General features: G+C 60.9%; 2 protein-coding genes across 2 annotated transcripts in view; one reads left to right on the top strand and one right to left on the bottom strand.

The window, feature by feature from the left end:
- Positions 1-265: 265 nt before the first annotated feature.
- Positions 266-12,341, top strand: GRIN2C (glutamate ionotropic receptor NMDA type subunit 2C; the record flags this gene model as incomplete). Its single annotated transcript, XM_080712962.1, has 12 exons — positions 266-664; positions 3,036-3,634; positions 4,229-4,343; positions 5,157-5,368; positions 5,509-5,674; positions 5,848-6,001; positions 7,012-7,137; positions 7,251-7,480; positions 7,830-7,990; positions 8,450-8,637; positions 10,179-10,411; positions 11,301-12,341. The coding sequence occupies 12 exons, from the start codon at positions 266-268 to the stop codon at positions 12,339-12,341; spliced, it is 3,624 nt and encodes a 1,207-aa protein (XP_080569088.1).
- A 5,409-nt stretch (positions 12,342-17,750) lies between these two features.
- TMEM104 (transmembrane protein 104) overlaps positions 17,751-18,774 on the bottom strand; it is a gene marked incomplete at both ends in the record, with an annotated part of 60,909 nt that continues 59,885 nt past the window's right edge. Inside the window, one exon of the mRNA XM_080712730.1 lies at positions 17,751-18,511. Coding sequence (XP_080568856.1) covers positions 17,751-18,511 — 761 coding nt within the window. The remainder of the gene's footprint in view (positions 18,512-18,774) is intronic.

Below are 18,774 nucleotides of genomic sequence, written 5' to 3'. Positions count from 1 at the left end.
ACGCAGGGTGTTGGGCTCCTCTCCCGGCTCCTGTCTGTAGCCCTTGCTCTCTGAGGTGCCCGGGGAAGCTCAGCTAACCTTTGTTTCTTTCTCTGTGTTTGTCTGTCTATCTGTCTGTCTGCACCTCTCTGTGGAGGGAGGTGCTCCCCTCTTCTCTTTCTTTCTTTCTTTCTCTGGATGTGTGTCTTCTGACCCTGGCGCTCACCGCCTGTCTGTCCATCTGCCTCTCTGTCCCTCTGGTCTCTCTGCAGGAGCGTCCGTGGACATGGGCGGGGCCCTGGGGCCGGCCCTGCTGCTCACCTCGCTCCTCGGTGCCTGGGCAGGGTCTGGCTCGGGGCAGGGCGAGCAGGCGCTGACAGTGGCCGTGGTGTTTGGCAGTTCGGAGCCACCGCAGGCCCAGGCCCATCCCCGCCTCACCTCCCAGAGCTTCTTGGACCTGCCCCTGGAGATCCAGCCGCTCACCCTGAGAGTCAACAGCACCAACCCCAGCAGCCTCCTCACCCAGATCTGTGGGCTCCTGGGCGCTGCCCATGTCCACGGCATCGTCTTTGAGGACAATGTGGGCACGGAGGCGGTGGCCCAGCTCCTGGACTTCGTCTCCTCTCAGACCCACGTGCCCATCCTCAGCATCAGCGGGGGCTCCGCCGTGGTCCTCACCCCCAAGGTGCCGTCCAAGCCCATGTCCCTTTCTCCCTTGGGCCCAGAGCCAGGCTGGGGCTTGGGACTGCGGCTGAATCTGGAGTAGGGAGTGGCTTAGGTCCTGGACGGCTAGGACCTGGTGGCCCTGGCAAGGAGGTGGACTGAAGGTGTAATGTGGGGTGGAGGGGAGACTGGGAAGGATGTCCTCATGTTCCAGAAGATTCTAGGGTAGCATTTGCTTCTGGCTACGGTGGTCAGACCGGCAGGCTGCCCCCTGGCTTCTCCAGCTCCAGCTCTCCTGTCTCCCCTGGCCCCATCAGGCTCAGAATTGGAGGGCAGGGAACCCACTGGGCTGGGATCTGATGCTGTGCCTTCTGGGCAATGGTCACCTGCAGGGGACGGCATCCCAGGGGGAGGTCACTGTCCCAGGCACTGGGGAAGCAGAAAAGGTCCCACCCTCACAGAACTCACCTCTACCTGGGAGAATGATCTGAGCACCCATTCATAGACAGTCCCCAAATGGGGTGAGTGTGCTCAGGGGAAAACACAGAGAATCCCATGGAGCCCCCATTTGGAGAGGGTGTTGGTCAGAGAAGGTCCCTCAAAAAGCCATGTCCAAAGCAGGGCATGGTGGCGCACGCTTGTAATTCCAGTACTTGGGAGGCTGAGACAGGAGGATCACAGGTTTGAAGCCAGCTTCAGCAACTTAGTGAGAGCCTGTTTCAAAATAAGGAATAAATTAGGGCTGGAGGTAGAGTTGGAGGGTAGAATGCCCCTGGGTTCAACCCCCAGTGCCACACACACAAAAAGCCTCGTCTATGCAGAGACCTGGAGGCTGCAGGGCAGCTCAAAGGACCAGCAAGGTGTGGAGAGAGCTGCAGTTTGGGGGTCAGAGAGAAACCTACAGAGGAGGGGGCCCTGCCACAAGGCGCGTGTTTGGGCTGAACTCTTAGCAGCAGCCAAGGAAGGTGCTGACCTGCCCAGTCTCTACTTTATTATGGAGAATTCTGAGCATACATACAAGAGTAATAAACAATCCCTCTCGCCGGGCGTGGTGGCGCACGCTTGAAATCCCCGCGCTTGGGAGGCGGAGACAGGAGGATCGCGCAGGTCCGAAGCCAGCCTCGCTGGCTTAAGAGACCCTTTTCCAAATAAAAATATAAAATAGGTCTGGGAGTGTAGCCTGGAGGTAGAAGGGTTCCATCCCCAGTACCACCAATAAATAAATAAATAAATAAATAAATAAATAAATAAATAAACCATCCCTCTCTGTCCCTCATCTGCCTCAGCCGACCTTCCCCTTCTCACTCACAAACACCTCTCCTCCTTCTGTGTCATGCAAAGCCCAGGCACCTTATTATTCCACCCATAAATATGCCAGTATGTATCTCTAGCAGATAAGGGCTTAAGAAAATAAAACCACCATACCTGATCATGTCTAATAATAATAATAATAATAATAATAATAATAATAATAATAATAAGTGGGTGTGGCTTCCGTCTCAACCTCTTGGCCCTTCGCATCTCTTTTAACCACAAATTGTCTATTGAAATAACTGGGTTGCTTGGCCTGTAGTTTCTCCCAATTAACTTTTCAAAAAGATTGTGTAGCCAGGCCTGGTGTCGCACGCTTGTAATCCCCGCGCTTGGGAGGCGGAGACAGGAGGATCGCGCAGGTTCGACCTTAATAGACCCTGTTTCCAAATAAAATATAAAATAGGCCTGGGAGTGTAGCCCGGAGGTAGAAGGGCTTCCAGGAACCCCAGTACCACCAAAAAAAAAAAAAAAAAAAAAAAAAAAGATTGTGTAGGTGGCGGTGTGGGAAGTCTCCAAGGAGCTCCAGTGTCCCTAGGGAGACTGCGGGTCAGCAGGCCAGCGCCCTGGCCTTGGGCTTTCCTGGTGGCAGAGGGGTAGGGAGGGGGATTTTCCCGCCCCTGGCTCCGGGGAGGCTGGTGCTTCCCAGTTACCTTGGGGCTCCGGCGTCAGCTCTCTGGCCCGTGGTTCTCAGCCCTCACAATGTTTGCAAAACATAGCTTTGGGCATCAGCGACCCAAGAGAGAGTTGGGTCTGGGACGGCGCTTCTCGCGCTAGCTGAAGAAAAACCAGAAGAGCTTGTTAACGTACAGGTTCCCAGCGCCATCCGCAGAGCTGCGGATCCGCTCGGGGTGGGGTGCGGCCCGAGAAGCTGCCTTTTTTAGAACAAGCTCCCAGGTGAGGTTGAAGCCGCTGGTTTGTGGTCCAGCGCGGTCGGGTGGGGGCCCGGCAGGCTCGACGGGCTGGAGCCACGCTGGGGCAGGAGAGGCTGGGGACGCAGCACCCTGGGGGGGATGGAGGGGAAGGCGAGGGGCGGGGCCGAGCTCGCCTGGCCCCGCCCCTGACTCGGGCCCCGCCCCCAGGAGCCGGGCTCCGCCTTCCTGCAGCTGGGCGTGTCCCTGGAGCAGCAGCTGCAGGTGCTGTTCAAGGTGCTGGAGGAGTACGACTGGAGCGCGTTCGCCGTCATCACCAGCCTGCACCCCGGCCACGCGCTCTTCCTGGAGGGCGTGCGCGCCGCGGCCGACGCCAGCTACCTGAGCTGGCAGCTGCTGGACGTGCTCACGCTGGAGCTGGGCCCGGGCGGGCAGCGCGCGCGCACCCGGCGCCTGCTGCGCCAGATCGACGCGCCGGTGCTGGTGGCCTACTGCTCCCGCGAGGAGGCCGAGGTGCTCTTCGCCGAGGCGGCGCAGGCCGGCCTGGTGGGGCCGGGCCACGTGTGGCTGGTGCCCAACCTGGCCCTGGGAAGCACCGACGCACCCCCGGCCGCCTTCCCCGTGGGCCTCATCAGCGTGGTCACCGAGAGCTGGCGCCTCAGCTTGCGCCAAAAGGTCCGCGACGGTGTGGCCATCCTGGCCTTGGGCGCCCACGGCTACCGGCGCCAGCACGACGCCCTGCCCGCGCCCGCCGGGGACTGCCGCGGCCACCCCGGGCCTGTCAGCCCTGCCCGGGAAGCCTTCTACAGGTGGGGGCCTGCCCAGGCACGGGGGTGAGAAGTGAGGCTACTTCCGGGGACCTGGCTGGTCCCACCTCCCACTAGCTGTGTGTCTGGGGCCAAGTAACCTCATCGCTCTGAAAAAAGCAAGTTTCCAGCCGGGCGTGGTGGCGCAGGCTTGTAATCCCAGCATTTGGGAGGCTGAGACGGGAGGATCGCGGTTCGCGGACAGCCTCAGCTACTGAGGCCCTTTACAACTCAGTGAGACCCTATTTCAAAAACAAAAAGACTAAAAAATAGGGCTGGGAGTGTAGCTCATAGGTACAATGCCCCTGGGTTCCATTCCCAGTAACACACAAACACACACACACACACACACACACACACAATTGAGCTGGGGTGTAGCTTGGACGTAGAATGCCCCTGGGTTCCATCCCCAGTACCACACGCAAAAAAGTGTGGGTGTGGCGAGGACTGGGGAGTCAGTGCAGGGAAACAGAACGCCAGTAGGCAGCAGATGCCCCCTCCTGTCGGGGTGAGGCAGGGGCAGGATTGGGGGAGGGGTCCTGGGCAGAGCCACAGGCGGGGATATGGGGACACCCTGGCATCTCTTCCCTGTCGCAGGCACCTACTGAATGTCACCTGGGAGGGCCGAGACTTCTCCTTCAGCCCTGGTGGGTACCTGGTCCAGCCCACCATGGTTGTGATCGCCCTCAACCGGCACCGCCTCTGGGAGATGGTGAGAAGGGGGTGAGCCCGGGGGCCCTTGGTTTTCTCTCGTGGTGTCCCCAGCCCCTGTCGAGTCCACAGCTGAGCAGAGTCTCTTCTGTCCCTTATCCAACCCTTCATCTTTCAGGGCTCACTGGGAAGCCTTCCAGGTTCTCCCAGAGCCGGTAGAGCCTTGCTCTGGTTCCCAGAACACTCAGCTCTTCCGCTGAAGAATGTATCAAGCACTTTTATCGCTTAGTCCTGCCCCTGGAGGAATAACTCACGTCTGTGCTGGCCAGACAGACGTACAAATAGAACAGATAGGAGGGAGAGAGATCTGTGCTTGAGTAGAGACTTGTGTGCACAGTATGGGTGTTGGAGAGGAGGAGCAGGAATAAGTTCTGTCTTCAAAAGAGGAAATGGGGGAGACAGAGACATTCGAGGGGGGCTGCGGAGGGCTGAGCAGAAGTCCACCAGGAGCAAGTGTAGCCCGGTATAGACAGAGGGACATTTTGAGGCGATGTGGCAGGTGTGTTTGGGGCATGGAGACTGGGGAAGTTGGAAGGGGTGGCAGGGACCGCTGGGGAGGTCCAGGTAGCCTGGGCTTTAGGGAGATGCTCTGGGTCAGGGTGCGGAGACTGCAGGAACCTGCCCTTTGGCCCATTCTCAGCCGGTACTCGGCCCCTCACTCTGGCTCTCCTGTGCTCCAGATGCCCCTGCTCCAACCCCACTCTGCCTCAAGTGTCCCTAGGTGACAGGGGGATTCTTGGCCCCAGCAGGCTGCACCCAGAGGCCCCACCTAGAGGGTTGGGGGCTCCAGGCTGAGGCCCATCGTCCTCTGCAGGTGGGGCGCTGGGATCACGGCGTCCTCTACATGAAGTACCCGGTGTGGCCTCGCTACAGCGCCTCCCTGCAGCCCGTGGTTGACAGCCGGCACCTGACGGTGGCCACGCTGGAAGAGCGCCCCTTTGTCATCGTGGAGAGCCCTGACCCCGGCACGGGCGGCTGCGTCCCCAACACCGTGCCCTGCCGCCGCCAGAGCAACCACACCTTCAGGTCCGGTGTGAGCCGGGTGCAGTCGCGTGAGGGTCAGCGGTCATGTGCGTGTGTCTTCTGCTTGGGCGTGGGGGCCGGGTCTGCACCCCGGGCTAGCGGGCTGCGTTGCACTAACTCCGGGTGGTCTTCTGTGGCTGCAGCAGTGGCGACGCGCCCCCGTACACCAAGCTCTGCTGCAAGGGCTTCTGCATCGACATCCTTAAGAAGCTGGCCAAGGTGGTCAAGTTCTCCTACGACCTGTACCTGGTGACCAACGGCAAGCACGGCAAGAGAGTGCGCGGCGTGTGGAACGGCATGATCGGGGAGGTAGGCCTCGGGCATCTCGCGGCCCCCTCGGGGTGGGGGCCGGGCTGATACTAGTGGTCACTACTGAAGGGCGAGCTCTGAGGACCCCGCCAGTGGGCGCTGGAAGGGGTGCAGGGGGAGGGACCAGGACCAGGGAGTGTGCTCCGACCCTCGGGATCCCCACGTGGCCCCAGGTGTACTACAAGCGAGCGGACATGGCCATCGGCTCCCTTACCATTAACGAGGAGCGCTCAGAGATCGTGGACTTCTCGGTGCCCTTCGTGGAGACCGGCATCAGCGTGATGGTGGCTCGCAGCAACGGCACTGTCTCCCCCTCGGCCTTCCTGGGTGAGGCTCAGGCGGGGTCGGGGAAGGTCTCCAGCAGAGGGGCCCATGGCGTGGGTGGAGATGGGCTGTTTGGGGGTAGATGCTGAGATGCTGACCCCCGCCATCTTGGGAGTCTCAGTGGCTGGCGGAGGCTGGGTGGGGGTGGGACAGGGTGGCAGGCTAGCTTTAGGCTGTGCCAGGAGCGGGGCTGTGGGGCGTGGGGGAAGAGATGCTGATTTCTCACTCAATTAGGAACCCAGTATTTTTATGGCAGCGCTCTGGTGCCAGGGCCCCAACTAAGTGCTGAGGGACACAGCCCTGGTGCTGGCCTTCCCAGAGCGTCCAGGGAGGAGAGCAGGTGGGATTTGCAGCCTGAGGTGGCACGGTGAGGACAGGCAGGGCTGAGAGCTGGCTAGGCAGGGGAGGACCTCGGCGCTACCCCTTTCCGCTGGGCAGTCTTAGGCAACTCGCGGAATCGCTCTGAGCAGGCTCCTCAGCCACAGAGACTAGTACAGACTCGGATTCCTCGAATAGTTTTTGCACAAAAGAACCAGTACCCATTGGAGTAATGATTTCTTTTTTTTTTTTTTTTTTTTTTTGGTGGTACTGGGGTTCCTGGAAGCCCTTCTGCCTCCGGGCTACACTCCCACGGGCTACACTCCCAGACCTATTTTTTTAACTTTTTTATGTGGAAACAGGGTCTCTTAAGCCAGCAAGGCTGGCTCCAAACCAGCGCCATTCTCCTGTCTCCGCCTCCCAAGCACGGGGATTACAAGCGTGCGCCACCACGCCCAGCAGGGAGTAATGATTTTTTAGGGGGCGGTTCTCCCCGGTTCCCCGGAGCCTCAGTTTCTGCCTCAGTTGAAGGAGGAACACAAGATTTGACATTCCAGCCTCTGATTCCAGCAGAAAGACCAGCTCGTTCATGCTGGGCCAGAGGCCCCCTGGCTCTGCCCACTGGGCGGGCGGGGCCGGCTGCCGGGCTGCTCCGGAGCGCCCCTGAGGCCTCTGAGCACCGCCCTCTCCCCCAGAGCCCTACAGCCCCGCGGTGTGGGTGATGATGTTTGTTATGTGCCTGACCGTGGTGGCCATCACCGTCTTCATGTTTGAGTACTTCAGCCCCGTCAGCTACAACCAGAATCTCACCAGGGGGAAGAGTAAGCCGTGGCCCAGGCGGGGGAGGGGGCCCGGGGTGGGGATGGCGGGCGGGGGGTGGGGGGCTCCCCCAGGGCAGGGAGACAGGAGCCCCAGCGTCCGCCCTCGCCCCCAGAGCCCGGGGGCCCGTCCTTCACCATCGGCAAGTCCGTGTGGCTGCTGTGGGCGCTGGTCTTCAACAACTCCGTGCCCATCGAGAACCCCCGGGGGACCACCAGCAAGATCATGGTCCTGGTCTGGGCCTTCTTTGCCGTCATCTTCCTTGCCAGCTACACGGCCAACCTGGCCGCCTTCATGATCCAGGAGCAGTACATTGACACTGTGTCGGGCCTCAGTGACAAGAAGGTTCGGGGGCCGCAGCCAGGGTGGGGGGACAGGCTTCGGTGGGGAGACACAGGACAGTCGGGGCGTGGGGAATTGGAGCTGTAACCTAGAGCAGGGAGACGTTGGGGGTTGGAGAGGAGTGGGGAGGGGGCCTGGAAGCGACCCAAGTCTGCGAGTCCTGGGACCTGGGGGAAGAATCCCCCTGCCTCACTCTGGAGTCCCCACCTGTAAAACGAGCAGGCGGGGCCGGTGTCTGAGACCCTTGTGCTCTGAGTACACAGGCAAGACCAGGGGGCCGGGGGCTGGGACTCTGGAGCCCAGAAGGCTAGAGGAAGGGGCGCAAACGCTGCTGCTCCCTCCCCGCCTGCAGTTTCAGCGGCCTCAGGATCAGTACCCGCCCTTCCGCTTTGGCACGGTGCCCAACGGCAGCACGGAGCGGAACATCCGCAGCAACTACCGGGACATGCACAGCCACATGGTCAAGTTCAACCAGCGCTCCGTGGAAGACGCGCTCACCAGCCTCAAGATGGGGTGCGTGTCTCCCGGCAACCAGCCTTAGCTCCGTCATCCCTTTCCGAGAGTCCCGAGGCGGGTACCAGACTGTAGGGCTGCCCTGCAGGACTTCTGGGGAAGGCATGGGGAGGTCTTGGGGCAGAGTGGAGCTTTAAGCGAAGATGGATGCCCACCACATGCCCCAGAGATGCTGCCGTGTTGTTGACCAGAGCTCAGCCTTGGCCTGCGGTGGTGGTAGTGGCCTTCTCTGGGTCTTAGGGGCATGGGGGGGGTCGAGTGGGGGGCAGCGTGTCCTCTGGGGCCCCTCTGAGGAGGAGGTTGGGAGGGGTCCTTGCAAAGGCATCAATGAAGCCTCTGCCCATCTGTCCCTTGTTGGCTGCGGCCGGCAGCTCACGTGCTCAGCCCCCTGCCAGCCCCAGGTTTGGTGCCCCTCCCTCCTGCGTGGTCCCTGGCCCTGAGGCTTGAGCCTGTCCCCAGGAAGCTGGACGCCTTCATCTATGACGCTGCCGTCCTCAACTACATGGCGGGCAAGGACGAGGGCTGCAAGCTGGTCACCATTGGGTCTGGCAAGGTCTTTGCCACCACAGGCTATGGCATCGCCATGCAGAAGGACTCACACTGGAAGCGGGCCATAGACCTGGCGCTCCTGCAGTTCCTGGGAGACGGTGGGTGCCGCCATTGCCGGGCTGGGCGGGGTCGGGGTGGGCTCCGAGCCTCTGGGAGTTAGTTCCCACCGCCACCGCCATCGCTGTGGGTGCAGGGTGTGTAGTAGGGAGAGGCTGGTGCACCGGCTGAGGTCGGAGTGTTTGGGGAAGAATGGGTGTGCAGGGGGGAGTGAGGATCTGAGCTGGGGGTCCCCAAGGGCAGGGAAGGCGGGGAGGAGCTCGGGCCACAATCAGGGGCTGCGGTGGCTGAGTTCTCCTTTGTCCCAAGACCCCTGCCATAATATTTCCCAGATGAGCATCTCGTTGGCTGTATAGCCCCCCAGTTTCACCTTGAGATGACCTGGGGTAGTCCAGAACTGGGGCTTAAGCTTGTGTTTGCAGCAGGGGGCTCACATGTGTGAGTGGTCTAGCTCAGCCTGCCCAAACCCCAGAGAGCTTTGAGTTAGAGGGACCCTAGCATTATTATTTCTTTCTTTCTTCCTTTCCTCCTCCTCCTCCTCCTCCTCTTCCTCTTCCTCTTCCTCTTCTTCTTTGTGGTACTGAGGATTGAACCCAGGGTCATTCTACCTCTAAGGTACACCCTAGTCCTATTTTATCTTTTATTTGGAAACAGGGTCTTGCTAAGTTGCTAAGAGCCTTGATAAATAATTGCTGAGGCTGGTTTCAATCTGCCGCCTTCCTGTCTCAGCCTCCCATGTGCTGGGATCACAGGTGTGGGCCACCACATCCAGCTGAGCACCATCCTTTTTAGACAAGATGCTGTCTGATTTCCCACCAATACATATCATAATGAGAGCAAGCAATGAGGGTGTCCGCAGTCTGCAAGGGGCCCAGCTCATGCTTGGCATGTAGGTGGTCAAATGTATGATGGTGGGTAAATGCATAAAAGATGGCTGCTAAAATTTACCCAATCAAACAAGCCTTTACTGGGCAGTGTGCAGTGATACACAGCTGTAATCCCAACTACTCAGGACTCTGAAGCAAGAGGATCATAAGTCTGAGACCAGCTTGGACAATTTAGTGAACTCTGTCTCAAAATAAAAAGTAAGCCGGGCGTGGTGGCGCACGTTTGTAATCCCAGCATTTGGGAGGCCGAGACAGGAGAATCGTGGTTTGAGGACAGCTTCAGCTCCTACTTAGTGAGGCCCTTTATGACTCGGTGAGACCATGTTTCAAAATACAGAATAAAAAATCGGGCTGGGAGTGTAGCTCGGAGGCAGAATGTCCCTGGGTCCCATGCCCAGTACTACCAAAAAAAAAAAAAAAAAAAAGTCTGGGGATATAACTCAAAGGTAGAATGCTCTTAGGTTCAATTCCCAGTAAAAAAAGCAAAGCAAAACAACAACAACAACAACAACAACACACACACACACACACACACACACACACCCCTTTGCTGGGGGTGGGCAGGTGGGAGGAGCCCAGGACTGGCCAGCCGTGGACCCCAGCCCCCAAACACACCAACACCAGCTCCCACCTCTGCTTGCTGGCGGGAGGTCTGTGGGGGAGGGGCTTCCGAGCCAGCCTGGCACCTTCCCCAGGAGAGACGCAAAAACTGGAGACCGTCTGGCTCTCCGGGATCTGCCATAACGAGAAGAACGAGGTAATGAGCAGTAAGCTGGACATCGACAACATGGCCGGCGTCTTCTACATGCTGCTGGTGGCCATGGGCCTGGCCCTGCTGGTCTTTGCCTGGGAGCACCTGGTCTACTGGAAGCTGCGCCACTCGGTGCCCAACACGTCCCAGCTGGACTTCCTGCTGGCTTTCAGCAGGGTAGGTGCCCATTCCTCCCCACGCGGGCCCTGGCTCCAGGGCCACCAGCCGGGATGAGTCAAGCTGGCCGTGGCCTCAGACGAGGAGACTGGGAGCCCTGAGACGTGGCTGGCTCTCAGGGAGATTGGCCTTGGAATCCCCGCTTACCAGAGAGTGATTAGGAGAATGTCTCACTGCATCTCACCCGGGGACAATGTACTGAACCGATAGTCAGGCGGGGTGCGATCCCAAGTATTTGGGAGGCTGAGACAGTTGGATCGCAGGTTTGAGGCCAACCTCAGCAATTTAGCGAGACCCTGTTTCAAAATAAAACTTGAAACAGGAGCCGGGCGTGGTGGCCCACGCTTGTAATCCCAGTACTTGGGAGGCTGAGACAGGAGGATTGCCGTTTGTGGACAGCCTCAGCTATTGCTTAGTGAGGCCCTTTTGCAACTCTGAGACCCTGTTTCAAAAAAAATTATAAAAACTAGGGCTGGGAGTGTAGCTTGGAGGTAGAATGCCTCTGGGTTCCATCCCTCGTACCCCGCCCCCCCCCCAAAAAAAAATCAAGCTAGACATGGTAGCGCATGCCTGTAATCCCATACTTGGGACGGTTCACAGCCAGCTTCGGCTACTTAGTGAGGCCCTATGCAACTTAGTGAGGCCCTGCTTCAAAATAAAGAATAAAAAACAGGGCTGGGGGTGTAGCTCGGAGGTATGCCCCTGGGTTCCAATGCCCAGTACCGAAAAAACAAAACAAAACAACCCAACAACAACCATGAACTAGGGCTGGGGTTGCCTCGGAGGTAGAACGCACCAACCGTTGCCTCTGGCATTTGAAGGCGGATGCATGGAACAGGACAGGGACAGCGGAGGGCGCGGCTCACCCTGTCTCTTCCCCTTGGTCCAGGGCATCTACAGCTGCTTCAGTGGGGTGCAGAGCCTCACCAGCCCTGCGCGGCCGCCCAGCTCCGACCTCACGGCCGGCTCGGCCCAGGCCAGCGTGCTCAAGATGCTGCAGGCGGCGCGCGACATGGTGAGCACGGCGGGCGTGGGCAGCTCCCTGGACCGCGCCGCGCGCACCATCGAGCACTGGGGCGGCAGCCGCGCGCACCCCCCGCCCGCCGGCCCCGGCCCCGGCCCCGGCCCCGGCCCGCACCCGCCGCCGAGCCCCAAGGACGCACTGGTGCGAAGGGCGCCGCCGCCCCCCGGCCGCCCCCCGACGCCCGCGCCCCGCGCCCCCCGGCACTGCGGGCGCCACGTCTGGGCCTCGGAGCGGCGCGCCCTCCCGGAGCGCCCCCTGCCTGCTGCGCGCTGCCACTACAGCTCCTTCCCTCGAGGGGATCGCTCCGGGCGCCCCTTCCTCCCTCTCTTCCCGGAGCCCCCGGAGCCCGAGGACCTGCCGCTGCTCGGGCCTGAGCAGCTGGCCCGGAGGGAGGCCCTGCTGCGCGCCGCCTGGGCCCGGGGCCCGCGCCCGCGCCACGCCTCCCTGCCCAGCTCGGTGGCCGAGGCCTTCGCTCGGCCCAACTCGCTGCCCGCCGCCGGGTGCCCGGGCCGCGCTTGCTTCTGCCCCAACAGCAGGCCGGCCTGCAGGCGATCGACGCCCGCACGGTCGATGCGGCTGCCATCCTACCGGGAGGCCTGCCAGGAGGGTGTGCTGGCAGGGGCTCCCGTCTGGCAGCCCAGGCAGCACGTGTGTCTGCACGCCCATGCCCACCTGCCGTTTTGCTGGAGGGCCGTCTGCTCTCACCTCCCGCCCTGCGCCAGCCATGGCCCCTGGCTCCCTGGGGCCTGGGAGCCTCCAGCTCCCAGGGGCAGGACCCTGGGGCTGAGCGCAAGCTACAGGGACAGCAGGGCGCTGGAAGAGGTCAGCCCCGGAGCCTGTGCGGAGAAAGGCTTCCCGCGGCCCTGCACCTGGAGGCGGATCTCCAGCCTGGAGTCGGAAGTGTGAGGTGCCAGCCTCTCTGATCTGCTGGGCTGGATTCTCTGCCTGGCACTGCCAGGGTTAAGGAGCAGGCAGGCCTGGGCTTGTCTGGCTTCTACCGTAGCACCCTGGCTGTGGGACCCCAGTGGCAGCCGGTGTCTTCCATGGCCAGCTCCGTCCTGGCGTGGGCTGGGCTGTTGCTGTCCCCTCATCGTGCAAAGTCCTGTTCACCCATCATGGAGTCACAGGGAGCAGGAGGACCCCGAGGATGCTCCTGCCCGGGTGGTAGCCAGTTCCTGGTCATAGCTGCTGTGGCCTTGATGTGGGGGCCATGGAGGCTAGAACTGGGCCTTGGGGTGGGACCATCCTGCCCCTTGCTCTGCCTGGCTGGAATTCTTTCTCATCGGAGAAGTGGAATATTAAACCAACCTTTTCCAACCCTGTGGTCCTGGCTGCCTCTTTCTGCAACAGGAGCATCATGGGAGTATCCCTGGTGGGGCATCTGCATGGAGCAGGTGGGCAGCTCTCTGGGGGAGACTTAGCTCAGTAGTGTCCAGGAGGGACGTGGGGAGCAGGTGGAACTGAGGGAGGGGCTCCGGGCAACAGAAGCTGATTGGTATTCACGGCCAGCTCCACCCAACCTGGTGCCGGCCTGACAAATGTGCTCTACAGGAAGGCCCTGCTGGTGGTGGGATGGATAGAGTTCATCTCTCCGGCTCCTGGAAAAGGGAGGCGCCTGCCAGGGACCACCTGGGAGTCGGATGCGTCAGGGTGGGAAGGCCTGTGTGTGGTGGGCAGCCTGCCAGCCTCACCTGGGCCCTGGGTGGCTGTACTTGCTCCGTGGCTCTGGGAGCCGGGCCCAGCTCGCATCCATGCCAGGCTAGGCTCAGCCGCACCAGTGCCAGGTGCTCAGGTAGGAGGACCCGCCCGTCATCCTGGCCCTCCATCCTCCCTCTGGGGCCCCAGCTGACCTTCTTCCCCTGTCACAAGTCATTAGCTCTGGGCTTCTGAAAAGGTGACTCTTGTTTACAGTCTTCAGTGTTTTCGCATCTGCAGTTACATTTATCCCCCACAATGACTCCATGAAGCGAGCAAGAGTTTGCCCTATTTGTTCCACAAACATGGCCAGCGCCATCGATTTCCTCAGACCCTTTCCTGACTGCGGAGGATGCAGACAGGGGCCTGGCTGTCCTCAACAGGTTGGGTGGAGGCTGGGCGCGCAGGAACCGCATGCGACAGAAAGGAAGCCGCGGAGGGGCAGAGCTGGGCGCACAGACCGCTGGTGTTTGCCCAGTGCCCCCTCCCGCAGCAGGTGCCCAGGAAGCTGGGTTCCCTCTTCAGTCTCCAAAGACCCCGCTGCCTGGGTGGGGGCCACGAACCTTTGTGCTTTGGGGTGAGAGCAGCTAAGATGGTAGCATATGTAGGATATACCTTCACGGGTAGCCAGAGAGTCTGACCACCCCAAGGATGGGTGGCCCATACATCACAGCCAGGTTCACCTTCTCTGCCCTTTGCATTTTCACGGGCTGGAGCCAGGATGAGGATGAGGATGAGGATCAGGGGCTCAACAGGTGGGGTGTGTGAGCTCAGGCGAGTACTGAGGCTAGGGTCTGGATGCGAGTTTGACCTTGGTCAAAGCTAAGGTGGTGAGGGAGTTAAGTCCCTGCACCCCACCCCACCCCACCCTCTCAGGGTGGCATCAGGGTTTGCACATGGCAGTGCTCAGCTCAGCTCAGCTCAGGCTGTAGCAGGTGAGGCTGGGAGGAGGTGTGAGGTCTAGGTTGCTCTGCTCACTGCGCAAGATCATTAATAACCAAGAACTGGAAAGATAATTAAGAAGCAAACGTGGCGCGGAGCCTGCTGCTGGCTCCGAGGGGGGCCACTCCTGCTTGCGGCCAGCGCCTGGCACTGGCTGCTTTGTTCCTCCTCTAGGAATGTATGGGGGGGAGCCCTGGGGGAAGGGGAGGCAGGAAGGATGCTCCGCCCCTGGCTCGGAGCGGGTGTGGCCTGGCTTCCGTGCTCTCCCGCTTGGTGCCCTCCCTGTCTTGCACCTCCAAGGGGAGGCAGAAAGCCTGGCAGGGGGAGGACAGGAAGCCAGGTCAAGGATGTAAAAGCATCCTAAGCAAGGGTCTGAGGACCCAGACACCCACGTGCCATTTTTTCTTTACATTTTGGTGGGGCACAGGAAGAGAGGCCTCACTAACCTCACAGTAGGAAAACCTTCGAGTCCGACCTGCTTCCCTCCAGCTGCTGTTCCCAGCAGCTCTCCTTCCTCTGTCTTTAGGGGAACACTCATGCCTACCCCAGCTTCTTCCAGGGAGACAGCAGGTGGGGAGAGGGGATCAGAGCTCCACATGCTGTCCTTGGCCAGGACTAGCCTCACCTTGTTCTTTGCAAGAGGAGAGCTAACTGTGCCTGGCGGTGCACACCTGTAATCTCAGTACTTGGGAGGCTGAGACAGGAGGGTTGTAGGTTCAAGGCCACACGAGGTAGCAAGACTATCAGTAACCGAGCAAAACCTCGTTTCAAAACAAAAAACAAAAAAAGGGCTGGAGGCGTAGCTTGGAGATATAATGCCCTTGGGTTCAATCCCTGGTGTGTGTGTTCTCTCTCTCTCTCCTCTAAGACCTTGAAGAATTCAGGTCCGTTCTCTGATTCTGAATTGCAGCCTGAAATGGTTACAGTACTCACCTCGTTGGGAGGCTATGAAACCAATGGGATGTCTGGGGTCTGAAGTGAGTCCCGGATGCTGGGCTACAAACGCAGCGCCGGCTGGTGAGCATCAAGGGAGGCGGGCATCAGTAAGTAGCAGCTTTATTGAGCACGTTTGTGCCAAGCACTAAGCTCAACCCTTTCATCCCCATGGCCCATCAGCCCTGTAGGTACCGCTGCCCCCCTTCACAGAGGACGGGGACGGGGAGGCTGCTCACAGGCAGAGGTCTGGCTGGCACCGTGCGGGGCCCAGAGCAGGCCCTCCATGTGACTGCAACTCCCTTTCTCCAGCGTGTAGTTGACACTGCCAGCCCAGGCCCCAGGGAAGGAGGGATGGCAGGGCTGTCCTTCAGCTCTGGACCTTGGTCTCCAAGATCCAGTCTTTCTGTGGCCTCTGGCATGAGTCGGCCTTGCTGGGGACTCTAGCCAGGTGCCGCCAGCCCCACCTCCTTCCCTGCTTTTCTGGAAGTGGCCCGTGCTCCCCACCACTTTGCTGCCGGCCTGTTGCTAAGGCAGTTCCTGGCCCCGCGTGGTGGCCCAGATGTGTGGCCTGGGAGCTGGACTGGTGCCCGCTGCCGCTTCACCCCACTCAGCAGCGCCCCTGGCCCCGTCAGCTGCCATCTGCCTCAGGCACAGCGCATGCCCGCCTCTGCTGCCCATGTGGGTCTGGTACTTCTCCAGCGAGCAAGGCCAAGGTCCACTCCCACCCAGACCCGGCTGGTCTGAACAGATGCCGCTGGTGGGCGCCGCTGGCTTAAGACTGCTGCAGCGACAGCAGTACCTTGTGCAGGGCTGGTGTCCCCCCCGACCCTGAGCCCCTCTGCAAATAAAAAACATCATCTGACTCGCCCCCGTCACTGCATTGATGAGAAACGCCACAGGCGCATGTGCTTGCTGGCCGTGGTGAGGTCTACTGTTGGGGTTTCTTTCCCTTCGCCCCAAATCCACCTGGCCGCCAGGGGGGCGGAAGGTGACCTCGCCCGACTCTGAGCCAGACAGATAGCAAGTGGAGATGGAGGAGCCGAGACCGCAGACAGAGGCGGGGAGGGCCCCGCTGGCATCCGAGCCTCGTCGCTTCGAACAGGGCTGGGGCCGCCCGGCTCAGAGGCGGCGGAGACTCCACTGCTGCGCGTGGCTCCAGGTGTCACATAAATCAACCTGGGCTTTATGATGCTAATAAATTTGCTTCCAAATTTTGGTTTGGAGCCCAGGGGTGGGATGATTTAATTTGCTTTGTCCTTAAGCAAGAGGGAATGTAATTGGAGAAGAGTAAGTACAGATGTTTTAATTGAGTTCTCAGCAAACAGCCGGGCAGCTTCAGGGAGGGCCTGGGCACGGAAACACGCAGGTCTTCCTTCTTCTTGGCCTCCCCATTGCGGTGCCATCTCTGCTTGGCCCACCGGGGACAGGGCTTTCGGGGAAGACGCCAGGAGGGCAGGTGGGGAGGGGACGGCCGTTCTTCCCGAGAATGGAAGATGGTGCTCTGTGGGAGGCACGACAGCAGCTCCTAGACAGAGGCCAGTTATGACCCAGGGATTCTTCCAGGGTGTGTGTGTGGGGGATGCCAGGGCCAGAGGGGTGGGCCCTGGGACAACACGGGCGCGCTGTGCAAACTTCAGAGACGTTAAGACACAGAAGGGAGGTGGTGAAGGTTCCCGCACGAGGGCTCAGCAAGGCACTGAAATCAAGAGGCAGGGGCAGGAGCCCGGGACGCCCCTCACTCCCCCAGATACACAGCTCCAGGATGGGTGGGCGCGGGCCCAGGGCTGGGGCAAGCCGGAGTCAGGAAGGTGCCCCAGGGCCCGAAGCAGAAGGCACGTTGAAAATTCAGAGTTCATTAGGGTCGTCTGGGTCCTGCGTGGCAGGTGCACGTGTGACTGAGAGTGGGGGGCTGTAAGCCAGGCTTCCTTCCATGGGAATGGTGGCGCCCCCTCCCCCCCAAGACCAGGACTCATGGCTGGACTCCCTGAGGGTGGAGGAGTGGAGCCTAGGAGCAGACAGCGCCACCAAGGGCCGGCTCTTGCGGTGGAAGTCACAGCACCCTCTGTGCCACGTGCCCAGGGCAGCAGCTGCGGAGGGCGGTGTCCCGAGACCCAGAGGGCAGCCACGGGGCAAAGAGCCCCTTTCAGGGACCACAGACAACAGGCTTTAAAGCAGCCCCAGGCTGAGGAAGGGATGTCACCAGCCTGCTGCTTCAGAGATGGCACCCACAGCAAGGGCCCTCACGGCTCCAGGGTGGGGATCTTGGTGCCAATTGGCACCTCCTGTTCTGGTCCCCAGGCCGGCCAGGGCCCCTGCAGGTGGTACTTGGTGATGCCGAGCCTGGGTTAGGATGTCCAGGGCCCAGGCTTTGCCCCTTGAAGTAGCAGCAGCTGCAAGTGGAGAGATGAGGATGCGGGAAGGGGCTGAGCGGGAGGAGGAGGAGGAGGGACCGGGTCTGGTATAAATAGCAGCAGTGCCAGCACCGCATCCCCCACCGCACAGAGGGAGGAGCCCGCCTCCGATGTCGGGGGTGGAGGAGTGTGTGTAAAACCGAGGGGCGCATCCTGGGATCTGGGGGCAGCTGGACGCCAACCCTGGCAGGAGGGTGAGGGCAAAGAGCTGCCCCGGCCAGTGAGGCCAGGTGCACGTGGACGGAGTCCGGGGTGGCAACAGAAATATTGCTGTGCGCTGGGGCGGCCAGGGCGGGCGCCCTGTCCTCTGGTCGCCAGGCACTGCCTGCCATCAGAGCTTGGTCTCACTGAGGACGATGTTGGCCGTGACGAAGAAGAAGCAGGAGAACGCCCAGAAGAGCACGAAGGCCACCCAGAAGGTGTGGTGGAACGGGGACCGGTGCTTGTTGACGGTCCCGCAGCCGAAGGCCAGCTGGGTGTCCCTGCGGCACAGGTACACCAGGAAGGCGGGGATGACGTACTGGATGCCGGTGCCCGCGTAGGCCCCCGTGATGCCCACCAGGGACTCCAGGTCGTGGGTGCAGAAGGCCACCAGCACGGGCGGCAGCAGGGTGATGGTGGGGAACACCACGCGGTCCACCACCCACGGGTAGGTGCCGCCCTCGCGGTGGAAGAGTGTCTTCCAGTTGTTGCGCAGCGTCACGGCGATGATGGGGAAGTTGGTGCTGATGGTGAAGACGGGGAAGAGGCCCAGGAAGAAGCGGACGGCGGCCAGCCCCACGACGTCGCAGCGCGCGAAGTTGAGGGTGTACATGTCCATGAGGCTGTCGCCCTGGAAGCAGAAGATGGCGGTGAAGGAGAGGAGGCCGTAGAAGGCCAGGATGAGCACGTAGTCCAGGAGCACCAGGCGCGTGAGGTGGCGCTTGGAGGACACGGGGGTGACGAGGGACGGCAGCGAGTGCTGGCACATGAAGGAGTACACGCACACTCCGAACAGGTTCCGGACTCCCGAGAAGTCGGCCAGGGGCGGGTGCCCCTCCCCGCGGCCCCTCCCGATGCGGACCAGGGCCAGTACGATCATGATGGCGAAAGCTGAAACACAGGACAGGCGTCAGCCAGTGGACGCGCACAGCCCAGCCTGGGGTCTGTGGGGGGACTGGGGGACTGGGGCCACTGGGGATTGAACCCAGGGCCGTCCTACCTTTCTTTTCCTCCCTCCCTCTCTCTCTTTGGTGGTTCTGGGGATGGCACCCTTCTACTTCCGGGCTACAGTCCCAGACCTATTTTATATTTTTATTTGAAAACGGGGTCTCTTAAGCCAGCGCACGTGGCTGGCTTTGAACCTGTGTGATCCT

This window comes from Muscardinus avellanarius (genome assembly GCF_963383645.1).
Source record: "Muscardinus avellanarius genome assembly, chromosome: 16".
Lineage (NCBI taxonomy): Eukaryota > Metazoa > Chordata > Mammalia > Rodentia > Gliridae > Muscardinus > Muscardinus avellanarius.
Note: the sequence above shows the minus strand (reverse complement) of the source record. Positions and strands in the feature narration are given on the sequence as shown.